At 43.2% G+C, this 19389-nt stretch overlaps 1 protein-coding gene across 2 annotated transcripts in view; it reads right to left on the reverse strand.

Moving 5' to 3' along the window:
- NPHP3 (nephrocystin 3) overlaps positions 1–13181 on the reverse strand; it is a 45853-nt gene extending 32672 nt beyond the window's left edge. For both annotated transcript variants that reach the window (XM_066245463.1, XM_066245464.1), the window contains exons 1-7: positions 12759–13181; positions 10507–10632; positions 8042–8192; positions 4907–5059; positions 3743–3876; positions 1114–1274; positions 562–718 (exon numbers count right to left, since the gene is read on the reverse strand). In XM_066245463.1, coding sequence (XP_066101560.1) covers positions 562–718; positions 1114–1274; positions 3743–3876; positions 4907–5059; positions 8042–8192; positions 10507–10632; positions 12759–13154 — 1278 coding nt within the window. In that variant the 5' untranslated portion in view covers positions 13155–13181. The remainder of the gene's footprint in view (positions 1–561; positions 719–1113; positions 1275–3742; positions 3877–4906; positions 5060–8041; positions 8193–10506; positions 10633–12758) is intronic.
- Positions 13182–19389: the final 6208 nt, after the last annotated feature.

The raw sequence follows: 19389 nt of genomic DNA on the forward strand, positions 1-19389 counted from the left end.
AGGTTCTTTCACATTCAGCCCCCTCGTACTTTTCCTACTAAACTGCCCTCATTCACTCTGCTCCAGCCTCTCTGGCTTCCTTCCTCTCCCCAAACATGCCAGACCACTCCTATGTCATGGCCTTTGCTCTAGCACTTGCCTCTGCCATGCATGTACTTAAAAAACAATCTTATGGCCTGGCCAAGTGGTGGTGTGGTGGATAGAGCATCAGACTGGGATGCAGAAGACCCAGGTTTGAAACCCCGAGGTCACCGGCCTGAACACAGGCTCACCAGCTTGAGTCTGGAGTCACTGGCTTGAGCGTGGGATCATATGCATGACCTCCTGGTCGCTGGCTTGAGCCCACAGGTCACTGGCTTGAAGCCCAAGGTCGTTGGTTTGAGCAAGGAGTCACTTACTTTGCTGTGGCCCCCAAGTCAAGGTGCATATGAGAAAGTAATCAATGAACAACTAAGATGCCACAATGGAGAATTGATGTTTCTCATCTCTCTCCCTTCTTGTCTGTCTGTCCCTGTCTGTCCCTCTCTCTGTCTTCGTTACAAACAATGTTATGAATTTTACCTTGGCTTTGCTGATCTTGTTCAGATTAGAAACCTGATCAATCAATTGCTGGACAGAGTCAGAGCTGACTTTCCCATCTTCCAAACGATGATAAATTAATCGTGGTTTGCCCTCAGGATTTTTCAAAAAAGCTTCTTCACAGTCTTCCAATAAAAAGCTAGATGGAAAATCAGAATTTCTTTTACTATATTTATATTGCACTGTGGCAGCAAACAATCAACCGAAGTGTCAATAATGGGGGTTTACTGCAATAACAAGTGGCCAGAAAGGGCCAGCTGCAGAACACACTTGGATGTCTCTATAGCTCTGTTCCGGCTTAGTGTTAAAATATGTTCATTATCAGCCAATAAGAGTGCATTAAATTTAATTGTGCATAAAATTAAAATTTTAAAGCCTACGTAACTTTAATTTTTAAAATCTAATATAAAAAAACCTCTCAAACATACTGTTAAACATGGCTCACAATAATGGATCAGACTCATGAGACTTTGCAAATGAATGGAAAAGTTACATGCTTAACTTCTATAATAAATTACAGAATTTCCAGCTTACCTTGGTAAAGTTAAATGAATAAATAAGATAACTAATGAACTCTTCTCAATTTCCCATTTTCTTACAGTGAGGTGTTGATTTTCAATATCTATTGGAAAATGTACCGCATGGAAAAAATATCCCATTGTCTCACACATTCTTTTAAGTTTAGGTGCACAGTCCTAAAAACAAATTAAAACATAGAGAAGCATAACTTATTTAACTAAAGAGCTAGTTAGTTTCATATTACTTAAAATAAAAAAGTATGCTTTAGAACTGGTAGTGTTGGATATTTTCTTATTTAAAGTTAAAATATATATATAATCATTTTTTTTTTTTTTTTGACAGAGACAGAGAGAGAGTCAGAGAAAGGGACAAATAGGGATAGACAGCAGGAAGGGGGAGAGTTGAGAAGCATCAATTCTTCGTTGCAACACCTTAGTTATTCAGTGATTACTTTCTCATATGTGCCTTGACCGGGGAGCCGCAGCAGAGCAAGTAACCCCTTGCTCAAGCCAGCGACCTTGGGCTCAAGCAAGCGACCTTGGGCTTCAAGCCAGAGACCTGTGGGCTCAAGCCAGCGACAATGGAGCATGTCTATGATCCCACACTCAAGACAGCGACCCCAGGCTTTAGCTGGTGAGCCCATGCTCAAGCTGGAGACCCTGGGGTTTTGAACCTGGGTCCTCCGCGTCCCAGTCCGACACTCTATCCACTATGCCACTGCCTGGTCATGCTATATATATATATATATATATATATATATATATATATAGTCATTTTTAAAAGTCTTTAAGAGGAAAAGGCAAGTTTCTATAAAATAAAAATAATAATACTTTAATAACTTGGCTCTTTCCTATCTCAGAAAATGATTTACCTTAATATAAAACCTGAAGTAGGCCCTGGCCGGTTGGCTCAGTGGTAGAGTGTCGGCCTGGTGTGCAGGAGTCCCAGGTTCGATTCCTGGCCAGGGCACACAGGAGAAGCGCCCGTCTGCTTCTCCACCTCTCCCCCTCTCCTTCCTCTCTGTCTCTCTCTTCCCCTCCCACAGCCAAGGCTCCATTGGAGCAAAGTTGGCCCGGGCACTGAGGATGGCTCTGTAGCCTCTGCCTCAGGTGCTAGAATGGCTCTGATTGTGGCAGAGCGACACCCTGGTGGGCGTGCTGGGTGGATCCCGGTTGGGCGCATGCGGGAGTCTGTCTGACTGCCTCCCCCATTTCCAACTTCAGAGAAATACAGAAAAAAAGAAAAAAAAAAAGAAAACCTGAAGTATGAGAGAAAAATATTAGGTTATTTTGCTTTAGTGTTTTTTTTATTTTTTAATTATTATTACAAATTATTTATGTTTTATTGTTATAAAGAGTGAAAAATATAAATCCATAGACATATTAGACATACCTAACATAAAAATATATTGGTCATAACAAATTAAGTTACTAAGTAATCATGACTATTATTCTGCAATAAATTAGTGATTCCTTCAACATGTGTTTGGAAACAACGTATATTCAGTTAGTGAGTGAAATCATTGGTATTCAAAATATTTATATTTTTTACCAAAATTCAGTAACATCAAAAAAGAAAGCTAAATGAACTTATTAAACAATCTGCAGGACACAGGCATAGCATGTGACATGCAGATTTATTTAAAATTCAGTTAGAACAAACAGACAGTATTAGGCAAATGTTCTTTATAAAGGACCAGATGGCAAATGTTTTCAGAAACTAATGATAGCTTCACCACTTGGCTGCTTGGGCAGTGGCTCTGTGGTCCATTTAGTCTGTGTCAGTTATTCCGCTGTGGCAGAGCAAAATAGCCACAGACAAAAAGTGCATAAATGAGCATGGCTGTGTTCCATAAAACTTTATTTATCGACGCTAAAATTTGAATTTCACAGAGTTTTTACATGTCACAAAATATTATTTTTCATTTGATTTTTTTTCAACTATTTAAAAATGTAAAAGCGGTCTTAGCTCTGGGTCATACAAAAATAGACAGCAGGCCAGATTTGGCCCACAGGCTGCAATTTGCTGACCCCTGCCTTAGATTAACCACAATGGCTATTTTGAAAAATTAAAAGTCATAACAAGGATTAAATGCTGTTATAATCGAAAAAAGATTTAAGATTAGAGCAGGTAGATATTAACTAAAGAAGGCACTAGTAACAAGGGTTTTAAATGTTGTGGAGAATGTGTAATGGAGCATTCAAAAGCACAAAGTTCTTGCCTGACCTGTGGTGGCGCAGTGGATAAAGCGTCGACCTGGAAATGCTGAGGTCGCTGGTTCGAAACCCTGGGCTTGCCTGGACAAGGCACATATGGGAGTTGATGCTTTCAGCTCCTCCCCACCTTCTCTCTCTGTCTCTCTCTCCCTCTCTGTCTCTCTCTCTCCCTTTCTCTCTCCTCTCTAAACAATGAATAAATAAAATTAAAAAAGAAAAGCACAAAGTTCCAAAACCTTAATTTAAAAATACTGATAATATTGAGTAAGACTTTCTCTTAAGAAAAGCCCAAAGTGTTTCCTGCTCTTTAAGACACATAATCTAGTAGGTAGTAAACTACTTGGTTTAGAATTAGTAGAATCAGAAATAGGATACAGTATTAACTTGCGTTTAAAATCAGTGAATACAGAATTTATAACTGTCCTTACCTTAAGGAAAAGATCCATTTCAGGCTGAGTTTCATCTGTATAAATGAGGTAACATCTGACAGTGTTACTCCACAGAGAATGTGAAAGCAAGGGAGTAACTTGTAATAAACTAGCTACAGCAATATCCCAGTCATCTGAAAATAAAATTTCTTATAAGTTCATGAAAAAAAAATCACCAGAGAACACTTGACAAGATGATTTTTAGAAAGTCATAAAAAAAAACAACAGGCAACATAGAATAGAATCTGATCTCACTTAATACTGACATCATATAGAATAAAGGATTAGAAAGCAACCAGTTCTCTAATGTCAAATTCTATTCTGGGGCTTAAAGCAATTAATGTCACCAGTGGTCTTTGCTGGGGTATTTGTGGTTACGGTCACATATCATGGAACTATGCCATACAGTTTTCTACTTGAGGAGAGCCTACATTCCCAGGCTGGCCTATGATTTTACCTACTTACTATTCTTGAAATATATTGAGTCAAAAAGAAAGTTCAAGAATGACATAAAATAAAAAGTAACGATACGCTAGTTGGTGTGAAAGAACAAATATTTAAAAAAATATTTGGCCAATTCAAAAGGCATAGTTTTAAAAATGATTTTCATTTTGCTAATAAATAATTTCACAGTTCTAAGAAAAAAAAGCAGAACTATTTATAACATCTCAGATCTGCATTGGTACTGAAATTCTAGACAGATCTTTGAGCTGTTTGTATACCAAACTATATTAAAATAAAGAAAATATTCTTTTGACTAAGTATACTATACTATATAACTGAGGTTTTGTATTCTACTCTACAACCTGCTCTAACCTTCAACGGCATCAAAGATGCAGACAGAAAGACTAAAAACTATTATTTCTCAGTTAATTTACATTAGACTTTCACTGTTCAACTAAGATACCTGAGAATTCAGACCAGAAGTTCAGTTATCAGAACCTGAATGGACAGTTGGCCAGGGAGCACCATCTGATTCTGATATGATAAGGTCACTTCCTCAGTCCTGGTCTGTGACAGCACCAGTACATAATGGTTTGACAATGGAAGAACCCCAGTACACAAATCTCAGGTTCTGCAGATGGTAGTTGTCCAAGCCCAAGTTGATAATACACATAAATAGTCACTAGCGTTAGCCAAGGTAATTGGGAAATGATGTGTTACCTCTGTTGACATTTGCAAAGGGTCCTTCCACATCTATAGAACTGTGAGCGAACTCAGGGCCCCTGAAGGACTGCTGAAGTTGGATCATGCTCCCGATGGAAGGTTCACTTCCCAGGGCTCTACCAGTCCAATATTCACACTGGGTTCCAGCAGCTGTTAAAGCAAGAGATTTTAACTGAATGTTCAAAAACTTACCAGGTATACTGAGCAGGAGTTCTAATTTTTTTTAAAAAATACTATAATATTATAAATGCAACAAATATTCAACTTTAATTATTTTGAAAGTACTTTGCCACCCACTTCTAAGGTGCAGGTTAACATAATTCTGGTTATCATCTCAAATTCAAAGGGAATTAAAAAGAGACAGATGAAAAAAATTAAGACTACAATGCAATATCCAGATGATGTATCACAGAACTGTATACTTGAAACCTATATAATTGTATTAACCATCGTCACTCCAATAAATTTAACTTAAAAAGAATAATATAAGCCCTGGCCTGATAGCTCAGTGGTAGAGCGTCAGCCTGGCCTGTGGAAGTCCCGGGTTCGATTCCTGGCCAGGGCACAACAGGAGAAGCACCCATTTGCCTCTCCACCCTTCCCCCTCAACTTTCTCTCTGTCTCTCTCTTCCCCTCCTGCAGCCAAGGCTCCATTGGAGCAAAGTTAGCCCGGGCCCTGAGGATGGCTCTATGGCCTCTGCCTCAGGTGCTAGAATGGCTCCCGTTGGAACGGAGCAATGCCCCAGATGGGCAGAGCATAGCCCCCTGGTGGGCATGCTGGGTGGACCCTGGTCTGGCGCATGCGGGAGTCTGTCTCTCTGCCTCCCTACTTCTCACTTCAGAAAAATAAATAAATAAATAAATAAATAAATAAATAAATAAAATGATATAACCAAAGAAACTTTAATAACAATGAAAGTCAAAAACATCTGCACACAAAGAAATTCTAAAAAAATATTTCTAACTATATGGTTTAAGTATCAATGTAAAATTTAAGGGAAAGAATTTAAAAGGAATACTATTACTAACACACAAGTAATTAATGTTAGTAGTTCATTAGGCTGTATGCTAAGGATGTAAAGAATACATCCAGAGCAACAAAATTGTTTGAATCAATAGGTACTTAAGAACTTACTGATTTTTTAATGTAAATTATATTTTCCAGAATATCTATACGGCATCCTTGACTAACCATAAAAAAAACAGAGATGGGGCTAAATCTCTGGCAAAATTGACATGATTATTGGCAGGTCTTTGAATCTCAAATGAATGACATTCCCTCAGACATTCCTTCTTCCTTTATAAATCAAAATATGAAGAAAGACCTGGGAGGAAATATCAACTTGTTTTTATTAACTTGATTAGACAATAACAATACAATAGTTTTGAAACACTGTAGGCCCTGGCCGGTTGGCTCAGCGGTAGAGCGTCGGCCTGGTGTGCGGGAGTCCCGGGTTCGATTCCCGGCCAGGGCACACAGGAGAAGTGCCCATCTGCTTCTCCACCCCTCCCCCTCTCCTTCCTCTCTGTCTCTCTCTTCCCCTCCTGCAGGCAAGGCTCCATTGGAGCAAAGATGGCCCAGGCACTGAGGATGGCTCTGTGGCCTCTGCCTCAGGTGCTAGAATGGCTCTGGATGCGACAGAGCGATGCCCCAGATGGGCAGAGCATCGCCCCCTGGTGGGCATGCCGGGTGGATCCCGGTCGGGAGCATGCGGGAGTCTGTCTGACTGCCTCCCCATTTCCAGCTTTGGAAAAATGGAAAAAAAAAAACAAAAAACACTGTACATTTTAACACGTGTCAATACTGAAATAACTATTAGGATTAATGTAGGGCATAAAAGCACTTCTTAGTCACTCTAAGCCAGTAAAAATCACTCCATTTTTCCCCTTAAAAGTTAGTAATAAAAATCCCAGGGTACTGGTCAGATTCTAACGATACTAAAATACAAATTAAAAGGTAACTGTCAGTTGCCATACTTCACTCCACTCCAAAATATATTAGTCTATAAGAATATACTGGTAATTCTTTTTTTTTTTTTTATAAATGTGAGAGTGAAGAGTGACTGCATTTTCCCACCACTTTTTATTTATTTATTTATTTTGAGAGAGAGAGAGAGAGATGGGCAGGAAGGGAGAGAAAGGAAATGCATCAATTTGTGTTGCAGCATCTTAGTTGTTCATTGATTGCTTTCACATACGTGCCTTGACCTGGGGGCTCCAGCTGAGCCAGTGATCCCTTGCTCAAGTCAGTGACCTTGGGCTCAAGCCAGCGACCTTGGGCTCAAGTCAGTGACCATGGGGTCATGTCTATGATCCTACACTCAAGCTGGCGACCCTGCACTCAAGCTGATGAGCCCATGCTCAAGCTGGCGACCTTGGGGTTTCGAACCTAGGTCCTCAGTATCCCAGGTCAATGCTCTATCAACTGCACCACCGCCTGGTCAGGCCTCACCACTTTTAAAACAGAATTTTTCTTTTTTCAGTATCAGTCACACTTCATTAACATTTTCTTGGAACATGGTGGGCCCTTTCATTCTATGATTCCAGGCTTTCCTTTATTTCTAGAAAAACATATTTTATATGTTTAATAATAAAATAAAAACTCTTTGAATAGTTCACAAAACTGCATTGGACACTACTCAATGAAATACTATGCAGATGTTGTAAGTAATAGTCGTAAAGAATACATCATTATTACCCCAAGCTTTAGAAGGATACAGGGCTCTTCTGTTAATGATTACACTTTCCAATCATCCTCAGCAGAGTTCTGGCCAATGGGATATGAGTAGGAGCAACTTGTATAGCTTTCAAATCGTGCTTTGAAGGGAAGGAATGTATTCCCTTTTCTCTTCCCTGGGATAGAATGTAGATGTGAATGTGGGACCTGCAGGAGCTATCTTAGACTAGAGAGAGAAAAGCTGTGGGTTGAGGCTGGCAGAGCAACAAAACAGAAGGAACTGAGGCTCAGCCTCTGACAGCATCATGGACTTCATGGAAAAGATCTGTTGTAACAATTGAGAACCCGAGAGAAAGTGCAACTCTATCATAAGTAAAAGGATTCAAAGTTGACTCTACAATAGCATTACACCTACACTGAAACCTTAAGTTATTATAAATAGGAAATACATTTACCAGTAACATCTGTACAGTTGTCATCTGAATCAGACTCCCCAGGGTCAAACACTTGGATCCCCTGAACTTGTAGCCTCTGAAGTTTGCTCTCCAACTCTCGCTTGGCTCTCAGTAAGTCCTGAATTTCATTCTCCTTGGTCTCCCTAAAAATCTTTGAAAGAATTGAAATTTTGAAACTTTTTCTATAATAAAAAAATTATGCCTTTAACTTTTTATTTATTTATTTTTTGTGTGTGTGTGGCAGAGACAGAGCGAGTCAGAGAGAGGGACAGATAGGGACAGACAGACAGGAAGGGAGAGAGATGAGAAACATCAATTCATCATTGCGGCTCCTTAGTTGTTCATTGATTGCTTTCTTATATGTGCCTTGACCAGGGGGCTACAGCAGAGCGAGTGACCCCTTGCTCGAGCCAGCAACCTTGGGCTCAAGCTGGTGAGCCTTGCTCAAACCAGATAAACCTGCGCTTAAGCTGGCGACCTTGGGGTCTCGAACCTGGGTCCTCCACATCCCAGTCTAACACTCTATCCATTGCACCACCACCTGGTCAGGCTGTGCCTTCAACTTTTAAGGGAAACATTTTTCATTCATTACGTCCTTGATTTCCTCTTTTGTAGGATGAATACTCGGAGTATCTATTTCTACCTGTTTTGTAACTGGAACCACTGGATTTCAGCAGGATGCATTTCTGTGGTATGGGGCTGTCTTATGCACTGCAATAATGTTGAACAAATTTGTTCCCTCCTTCCACTAAATGCTAGTAATACCCTCCCATACAAAACACTCCCAAATATTTCCAAATGCCTTCCCCCATAGAGAAACACTCCATTTTTTCCAAAATCCTTATTTATACCTTTTCTTTGAAACTATCTCAGGTTCAACTCAAAATGTAAAAAATGTTCTACTTTAATTCTTATCACTTTCATGACTCCTACATTACTTCCTATTATTTATTCATCACCACATTATATAAACTTTGAAAAAATAAGGTCTACCGGAAAGTTCTGTCCGTTTCTATCACAACAAGTTTCGACACGTAAGCCCATGTTTATTTGGCGCATGTGTGCCTCTCTATTTTTATCACTTAATGTATAAATACTGACGTAGCAAATTAACTAAATCAAAGTTGATTCACGTTAGTCTTATGTGTGAAGCGATAGTGTACCCATGGCTACTGATAAAAGTTCATTTATGCCACTGTATTGTATACGAATTTCAACAAGGAAGAAATGCTACAGAAGCATGTAGAAATTTATTGAAAGTGTTTGGTGAAGGTACAGTTTCTGATAGGACATGCAGAAGATGGTTTGAAAAATTCTAAACAGGTGATTTCGACCTTCCTGATAAGCCACGTTCTGGGCGACCATCTTTGATTGATGACGATGTTGTTAAGACCATGTTGAAGGTCTACCGGAAAGTTCGGTCCGTTTTTGGAATAAAACAAAATACAAATTTTTCTTACCGTCAATAAACTTTATTAAATAATATATTTCCACACCAATCCTATCTTCCGAATATGGTTCGAAATGGTTTGCTGAGCTGAATTAAGCCTTTCTGTGATCTCCAATGTTGTCAGAAAAGGATCTTGCTCCAACATAGTCTTAACAACATCGTCATCCATCAAAGATGGTGGTCGCCCAGAACGTGGCTTATCAGAAAGGTCGAAATCACCTGTTTTGAATTTTTCAAACCATCTTCTGCATGTCCTGTCAGAAACTGTACCTTCACCAAACACTTTCAATAAATTTCTACATGCTTCTGTAGCATTTCTTCCTTGTTGAAATTCATATACAATACAGTGGCGTAAATGAACTTTATCAGTAGCCATGGGTACACTTATTACTTCACACATAAGACTAACGTGAGTGAATCAACTTTGTTTTAGTTGATTTGCTATGTCAGTATGTATTCATTAAGTGATAAAAATAGAGAGGCACACATACGCCAAATAAACACGTGCTTATGTGTTGAAACTTGTTGTGATAGAAACGGACAGAACTTTCCGGTAGACCTTATATATAGTTCTCCCTGGCCAGTTTGCTCAGTGGTAGAGCGTCGGCCTGGCGTATGATGTCCTGGATTCAATTCCTGGCCAGGCCACACAGAAGAAGTGACCACCTGCTCCTCCACCCTTCTCCCTCTCATTTCTTTCTCTCTCTCTCTCTTTCTTCTCCTCCACTCCTGCAGCCATAGATCAATGGAGCGAGTTGGCCCTGGGTGCTGAGGATGGCTCCATGGCCTCCACCTCAGGTGCTAAAAAAAAATGGCTCCATTTGCAACAGAGCTAAGGTCCCAGATGGGCAGAGCATCGCCCCCTAGTGGGCTTGCCGGGTGGATCCCGGTCAGGGGGCATGCAGGAGTCTGTCTCTGCTTCCCCTCTTCTCACTAAATAAATGGAAAAAAAAAAAAGAAAAAAATATATACTTTTTATTCTGTATCACTTTGGGAATAAAAACATAAGGAATACCTTGAATTGCCTTTTAACTTTATCTCTGTCATGTTCAAATGTAGCTGCCCTCTCCATTGCTTGGTATTTGGCTTCTACAGCGCTCTCCTTTTCCCGAAGTATCTTCTGATAAGTCTTTTGAAGTGCCTGGAAGAATTTACCTTGTTATTGCTAACAAAAATAGTAATCTCCTCAAATTTTACATTATCTTACATAAATATTATATATCTTAAAATTTTAGCAATTTACTATTTTACCAGTTACCAAGAACTGCATATTGCCATTTTATTTGAACATATAATGAAAAAATGCAAACATACTTGAACAGCAAATACACTTCAATGTTAAGCTTTCAATGGAAAAATACTTACTTGACTGTACCACCTCTTAATCTTACACATCACTTTCCCCATCTTTAAAAGAACAAAAGTACAGTTTCTCAGTTTAACTTGAAAAATAATTACTTTGGCAAGATCATGTGCTCCTTTCTTTCATGTCTTACTCATCTTGTTAGCCTAAGACCTCCTCCACTAAATGTCTGACTGAATGCATTAAATAAATAAAAAAGAATTTTTTAAAAGCCTAGATATGTGAGAAAGGAATCAGAAGGACTGTGTAAGGAATTAGCACTGGTAACAGGAGGAACCTGAGCTATGGTATTTGTCCATCCTTACTGCACTTGACCTGGGTTGGTCTAGACTTCTTTTCTACCTCCATCTCACAGTCATTTCCAATGTCCAGCATTGGACAGTGGCTTGGACCCATGAAATCAGATATCTGAAATGCATACATCCATTTCATACATGCAAGTGCATTAACACTGACCAGTAGGAAAATTGTTAAGGAAACAAATTGCTGATAATTATGTCTTCCCAGATAACAGTGCTGATTATACAACGGCTAATGCAGGGTGTATGGGTTAACTAGCATGCCTAGTCTAGAAGGAAGAAGGCGTCTTACTTTTAGAAAACTCAGTTCTCACTGTGATGCGCCCAGGAACACTTGGAATGTCTAGTAGTCTCTCCCATAGTAAACAAAAAGAGAGTAAACAAACTACAACTCTCAAAGGGGCCCAAAATCAATGGCACAGTCTCACAACTCTGTTTACAGCAAAACAACTTTTTGCTTTACATACTTTATTTATTTATTTATTTATTTTTTTATTAAGTGAGAGGTGGGGAGGCAGAGAGCCAGACTCCCGCAGGTGACCAGGAATCCACTCCACAAGTCCCCTATGGGGGATGCTCTGTCCATCTGGGGCCCCTGCTCCATTGGCCCCCGAGCAACTTTAGCCCTGAGGGGAGGCCATGGAGCCATCCTCAGTGCCAGGAGCCAACTTGCTGGAACCATTCAAACCATAACTGCAGGAGAGAAAAGAGAGAGAGAGAGAGAGAGAGAAGAGGAGAGGAGAGGAGAGGAGAGGAGAGGGGAGAGGAGAGGAGAGAGAGAGAGAGAGAGAGAGAGAGAAAAGGGGAGATGGAGAAGCAGCAACCATCTGCTTCTCCTCTGTGCCCTGACTGGGAATTGAATCAAGGACTTCCACACACCGGCCCACGCTCTACCGCTGACCCAACCGGCCAGGGTTTTACATACTATTTTAATGAGTTAAATTGTATCTGCTAGAGGGAGGGCTCTTGATTTTTTTCTTTTTGAGTAAATTAATTGTCTTAAGGGATTTGAAACACCTCAACTACAGCAGTTAAGATGTTGAAAATCAGGGGCTTGCAGAAAAATTTACTTCTGGATCATTAGAACCCAATGGTAATGGAATGTCATAAAGAAACCTGAAACATATCCCTCACCATAGAGGTATGTAAAATTTTAGGGGGTGGGAGTTAAAAACTCCTGAGAAGATTTTGATAAGTTGCTTCAACAGTCGTTATCAGTCATTTTCGTGTGTGTTGCCCTAAGTGAACCCACTTTTCCGTAGCCCCATGGAAATTGGCATTTGCTACTTTGGGGCACTTTCAGTCTAATTGCCTCTAGGTGACTGAATGAATGAACCAGAAATAGAAAAGAGGTGGCATTAGTTAAGGAATCAGTTTAGACCCCAAGAGAATATGCCCTTTCAAATTAAAATACACAAGAGTTTCTGCTCAACTTTCAAAAACCAGTTAGTTTGGAGAGGAGACAAGATGGACAAGGAACGGTGTCAGGCGTCCAGAGTCTAGCCTGGCAATGTCGCCAGGCGGCTACGCGGCCATGGGCAGGCCGCCCAGCCGCGTATTCCAGGGTGTCGTGGCCTCCCTCTTCAGCGCCGGGCCCGGTGTTACCTGCAGCTCGGCCCGCAGCCGCTTGTTCTCCGTGTCCAGCTTGGCCTCACGGCGGCCCATGGACAGCAACTCCTGGTTCTTGCTAACCCGGAAGATCTCGTACTCCTTCTTCAGCCGCTCGTACTCAGCCACCGCATACTCCAGCTCGGGCACCGACGAGCCCGTGGACTTGAAGCTGGCTCCCAGCAGTCCGCCGCCGCCCGTCCCGCGGGGCAGCGACCCGGGCCCAGCCCCCGCCGCCCCCGCTCCCGCGCCCCGGCGGAACGAGCTGCGCAGCAGGCGGGCCTTGGGCTTCACCTCCACCGGGATTTCGCAGGCTTCCCCGCCACCCGCCCCGTACGTGTCCTCGATTACCTCCCCGCCTGCGGGGCTCACGAGCGACGAGGCTGTCCCCATGGCGCCACGGGCCGCCCCTACTTAGGGTACCAGGAGGGGGCGGGACCTGATAAGCGAGACAAGGGCGGGGCATCGGGAAGGAATAAGGTGGGGCGAGGGGCAGGGGCAAGCGGGATGGGGAGGGGCATGGGAACCGGGACAGGCGGCGTGGGACGATTGGGCGGGGCAGCAGACGGGGCGGGGCGGTGCAGTAGAATGGGGAGGGAGAGGGGCGGGGCGATAGGTATGGGCAGGGCACAAGCGGTTGTATAGGGAGGGGCGGAGTGAACGGCACAGGACGAATTGGGCGGGGCATTAAGACAGGGGCGGGGCGAGAGGCGTGGTATGGGTTGGGTGACTCAGCAGGAGGGGGCGGGGCTGGCAGTAGAAGGGGCGGGGCGGCCGTGCTGGACCCTGGCTGTTCTAACTCAGGGCTTGCGCGCGAGCGCTCGCAGGGCTTAAGACCCTGACTGGCGCGTACCTCACAGTGAGCACTGACTGCGGCTTCCCGTTGCTGCCCCTCGGCTGCTGCCCTCTGTCCTACGGCCGCCCCGGCCCAGCGCTCTTCTCTGAAGGCAACTGGGAAATCTGAGGGGTTTACTGAGCGCGGGCTGTGAGCCTGTCACTACATGTCTCTCACTCAGTACGCAGGTAGCTGGAATGACCCGCGAGGTGTAGTACCAGCCAAGAGAAAGCTTTTAGGCTTCGCAGCCTGAGACCACCAGGAACAGTCCTTAATGAGGTGAGGTTTTTAACTCTTCACAACAACTGACATTGGGTGGAGAGTGCACATCAGAGAAACTGTAGGGCGTCTCACCAAATAGAGTATTACAGTATTGGGGGGAATGGTGGGGATTAGGTGATACAGAAAGGAAAAGAGGGGGAAACGGTTTCAGATTTTTATAGTCAGAGAAAGGGTCGGGTTGGCATCGTCCCTCTTACCCTGTCTTGTGTTCTGGCCTCTCTACTTCCTAACTGGCTTCTCCAGGTGTGGAGCCCTGGGGGGAGGGGCGGGAAAGACTCCCACTCACTGCCCTGGGCTGGATGAGGGCGCCTTTGGACTCTAGGTAAATCGTTTAAGCTGCTTTTCCTTTTAGATGGGTTTGTAAGTTCTTCAGAGACCCCACTCCCCCTCATAACTGGAAGTCTTTAATCTTCCATTCTCTTGACCCAGGCTGGTGCAGCTCTGTTCCAGTTGTTGCTCCCTCCTTCCCCAGCTGTAAGGAATCCACTGAAACTTGAAGCATCTTCTCTGCTGATGTTCGTTCATATCCCTCCGGGGTGTCCCTTACAGACACAAGATCACCCAGCCTGGTTCATTTCCCCCTGAGGCCCACAGCCGATCCACAGGTGTTGCAGGTCAGGTTTCCTCGGAAGCAGACTCTGAGATGGACATAACCATGCAAGATACTTGTTAGGGGGTGCCCTTAGGGTCAACACCAATGGAAAGGAAGGGAAAGCGCCCTTGGGGTCAATACCCATGGAAAGAAAGGGAAAATGCCTCTGGGGTCAACAACTAAGGAACAGAAGAGAAAGAGACAAAAGTGGGCAGCGGGAAAAGCCGAGCTTTCCTGCAGTCTTAATGACGACCTCAGCCAATCTGTGAGTTCAGAAACCGAGATTGTCCTGTAGAGTTGTCCTGAATTGGGGTGGGGGCTGGAACTTGATACCCTCATACCAGCCAATTATGAGCTCTCTTCAGCTGAAACAATCCCTGTGGGGACTGACAGTTGAGGGCTCTCTGCTAGCATCTCTTCCAGTGGCTGGAGGAACAAGTCCTTCAGTCATCAGGACATCCACCACAATAGGAAACACCATCTTTGTCCTGAAGAATTCTGGGGATGCAGGTCAATTCTAATTCCCTCTGTCCGAGTGACTAGTCATCTTTCTCTTAGCCTTCAGATTTTCTTCAGGAGGGAATCAGACGCCAGGCCATTGTGTGCTTCAAACTCCGCGAGAAGTGTATTCAGGTAATCTCCTGGGATAAAGGGAAACAAAATTTCCATCAACACAGTACCTCGAGAACTCTCTCCCTTTTGAAGTGCTTTCTGATCTCTAGCTTCCAATGCTTGTTCCCTCAATGTGGACCTGTGGTTTAAGGGTTATCCCACTAGGTGGCTGACTACCTCCTTTGAAAAATCCTGCATCTGGGTCTTGCATCTCTTTTGGAATATGCCTCAGCTGAAGACTGTTGTCATTATGCTTGCACAAACAAGCCATCACCCATTCCCTGCAAACTAATATCAAATGAACTACACCAGCTTCCCACAGTTTGTGGAGTAAATTTAGATTCTGCAGCCTGGGACTGGGGCATCAAAGCAACGAATCTCTCCTTTCCCCACCTCTCAACTATCTAGGCACATCCCTCTACCCACCTCCATCCTGTCAGGCTGATTTTCTTCTCTTCCTCAAGCCAACATGGTTTCTATTTCCTTTCTGTACTCTCTGCCAACCCTCACTTTTTTTTTAAAGTATAGCTTCTTTTCTCTAAGAAAATTGGATAATCATACCTTTCAAGAGTTTATTACATCCATAGTTTTATGTCAACAATCCTACTACGTGCAAAGCACTTTGCTTAATTGTTTTTCTGAACTTGTTCTTCATTAATTGTGTCTGCATTCTATCAGTCTGGGTTTTTGGTAGTTGTTATTGTTGTTATGCTATTTGTTGTTTAGATTCATCACCAGCAACCCTTACTGAGCTCCTTCTGGAAATACAATGTAGTGCAAATGACTGATTTTACCCAAACATGTCACATGTGGCCCCGGTTCTCAAAAAAGCATATGAGCTGTGCCTGACCAGGCAGTGACACAGTGGATAGAGTGTGTCAGCTTGGAATGCTGACCCAGATTTTTTTTTCTTTTTTACAGAGACAAAGAGAGAGTCAGAGAGAGGGATAGATGGGGACAGACAGACAGGAATGGAGAGAGATGAGAAGCATCAATTGTTAGTTTTTTGTTGCGACACCTTAGTTGTTCATTGATTGCTTTCTCATATGTGCCTTGACCATGGGGCTACAGCAGACCGAGTAACTCCTTGCTTGAGCCAGCGACCTTGGGTCCAAGCTAGTGAGCTTTGCTCAAACCAGATGAGCCTGCGCTCAAGCTGGTGAGCTCAGGGTCTCGAACCTGGGTCCTTCGCATCCCAGTCCGACGCTCTATCCACTGCGCCACCGCCTGGTCAGGCAAGGACCCAGATTTGAAACCTCGGGGTTACTGGCTTGAGTGCGGGATCCCAGGCTTGAATGTGGGAACATAGACATGACCCAATGGTTGCTGACTTGAAGCCCGAGGTTGCTGGTTTGAGCAAGGGATCACTGGCTCAGCTGGAGACCCCCTGGTCAAGGCACATATGAGAAAGCAATCAATGAACAACTAGCAGAGGTAGTCAAACTTTTTATAAAAACCACTCACTTTTGCAGTGCTGGTCAACCTAGTCCCTACCGCCCACTAGTGGGCATTTCAACTTTCATGGTGGGCGTAGCAGAGCAACCAAATGGCGCCATGATTGGCCCACCATGAAAGCTGGAACACGAACTAGCGGCAGTAGGGACCAGGCTGACCAGCACTGCAAAAGTGGGCGGGTTTTTATAAAAAGATTGACTACCCCTGAAAGGTGTGGCATTGAACAATTGATGCTTCTCATCTCTCTCCTTCCTGTCTGTCTCTGTCTTCTCTCTCTCGCTTAAAAAAAAAAGCATATGAGTTGTGACTGCTTTTTTTTAATCATCTTTAGACAGTTTTGCAAATACCCCAAACACAAATCCAGGTTTACTGAGGATATGGAGACTTTCTCCTCTGTAGTAATTACTGGCTATCTTTATCATCAAAGACAATATATATAAATTCAGCATGCATACTGCCCTTGGATATAACTGTTGGTTAAAGCCTAAATGACCTAACTGAGTGAGTGAGCCTAGAGGTGATCAGATACAGGGTGCTAGCCCATACTCAGCATAATAGTGTGTTTGGTTTTCAACATATTTCATAATCCTAAAACACCATAGAATTTTCTAATTTGCAACCTCATAATTTGTTTCCCTTTTTATGCTTTTTTTTTTTTTTTTTGTATTTTTTTTTCTGAAGCTGTAAACCAGGAGATACAGTCAGACAGACTCCCGCATGCGCCCGACCGGGATCCACCCGGCACGCCGACCAGGGGGCGATGCTCTGCCCCTCCGGGGCGTTGCTCTGTTGTGACCAGAGCCACTCTAGCGCCTGGGGCAGAGGCCAAGGAGCCATCCCCAGCAACCGGACCATCTTTGCTCCAGTGGAGCCTCGGCTGCGGGAGGGGAAGAGGGAGACAGAGAGGAAGGAGAGGGGGAGGGGTGGAGAAGCAGATGGGCGCTTCTCCTATGTGCCCTGGCCGGGAATCGAACCCGGGTCTTCTGCATGCCAGGCCGACGCTCTACCACTAGCCAACCGGCCAGGGCTTTATACTGACTTTTAACTCATATCTCAGTCTGAATTTTGAAAGGATAACTTTGAATACACAAATATGGTGAAGAATGATGTTTCTGGCAGGCAGCATATGGCTGTTTACCATTACTCCCATTGAAAGGTGAGGTTTATGATGAGAGGCTACATAATTTGTGGGATCCAGTGAAAAATGAATTGTATTGCCCTCTGTTCAATAACTGTAAAGAATTTAAGGATGGCAGCAGTAGAGCATTAAACCAAGCACAGGGCCTTTTCGAGTTTGGGGCCCTTTCAAGTTCAGAGCCCTATGCAACTGTACTTGGGGTCCTTCAAGGGGTTGCCTACTTGTGACTGCAGCCTGTTTATGACTTCCTCCCTTTGAATTTGGGCTCTGTGAGTGCTTTGACCAATAGACGATGGTAGAAGTAACACTGTGCCAGTTTCTGAGCCCAGGCCTTGAGAAAATGGCGACTTCTACTTTCTGTATCTTGAAACTCTCTCTGGGAGCCTTGAGTTGCCATTTAAGGAGCCCTACCACCCCATCTGAGACTGCCAGACTGCAGAGATTAACTGTAGGCATTCTAGCAAACAGTCCCAGCTGAGCACAGCCTTCCAGTCAAGGTATATGAACTGAGCCAGCATATTTGCCAACTCTTGATAAGCGACTTGACACCCATAGGGAGAGCAAAGAGTCACCCTGCCAACCCCTACCCAAATTTCTGACACGCAAAATCATGAGATATAATTAAATTGTTGATTTAAGCCACTGACCTTGGGGGTAATTTCTTCTCACAGAACAAGAGAAAAATTTTATCACATTTGGTCAAGCTAGCTTGTAAAATTAATAAATAATGCTGCCACCATTTAAAAAAAATGGGACTTGTAAAATAAATATTATTTGTGTAGGTTAAAAGAAATATAATTGTGTGTGTGGTTCTCAGACTATGAATCTCAGAAACTCTCGGAACAGTTGTTAAAAATGGAGATCTAAATTTTAATTTCTGAGACTGGAGCTTGCAAATTTGCATGTTTAGTTAACTCCCAGGTGATACTTATGTAATTGCATAAAAACTATGGCTGGAGATGATCTCATTTCTTGCTACTCAAAATTTGGTCCACAAATAGCAGCATCAGCATCACCTTGAAGCTCGTTAGGGATCAGATTCTCAGGTGCCATCACAGCCCTACTGAATCACAAAGCGCAGATTAAAAAGGTCCCAGATGATTTTAATATACCTTAACATTTGAGAAACACTGTTGTAGAATGATGACTCTTCACCTTGGTTGCACATTACAATCACTTGGAGAACTTAAAAAAATGCTGCCTAACTCTCTCCCTAGACTAAGAGATTCTACATCAGAATCCCTAGGGGTGGAGATCTGGTCATCATTATTTTCTAAAAGCTCCTCAGAGGATTTTAATTAATAGTCAAGGGGAAAAACCAAAGGGTTCATCATCTACTGCCTCATTATTGCCCAAATGTGTGCAATCCCCCTTAGTAACCTTATCTTTTATTTTTTTATTTTTTTTATTTTTTACAGAAACAGAGAGTGAGAGAGGAATAGACAGGGACAGACAGGAATGGAGAGAGATGAGAAGCATCAATCATTAGTTTTTCATTGCGCGTTGCGACACCTTAGTTGTTCATTGATTGCTTTCTCATATGTGCCTTGACCGGGGCCTTCAGCAGACCGAGTAACCCCTTGCTGGAGCCAGCGACCTTGGGTTCAAGCTGGTGGGCTTTTGCTCAAACCAGATGAGCCCATGCTCAAGCTGGTGACCTCGGGGTCTCGAACCTGGGTCCTCTGCATCCCAGTCCGACGCTCTATCCACTGCG

Source organism: Saccopteryx bilineata, chromosome 10, assembly GCF_036850765.1.
Source record: "Saccopteryx bilineata isolate mSacBil1 chromosome 10, mSacBil1_pri_phased_curated, whole genome shotgun sequence".
NCBI classification, from domain to species: domain Eukaryota; kingdom Metazoa; phylum Chordata; class Mammalia; order Chiroptera; family Emballonuridae; genus Saccopteryx; species Saccopteryx bilineata.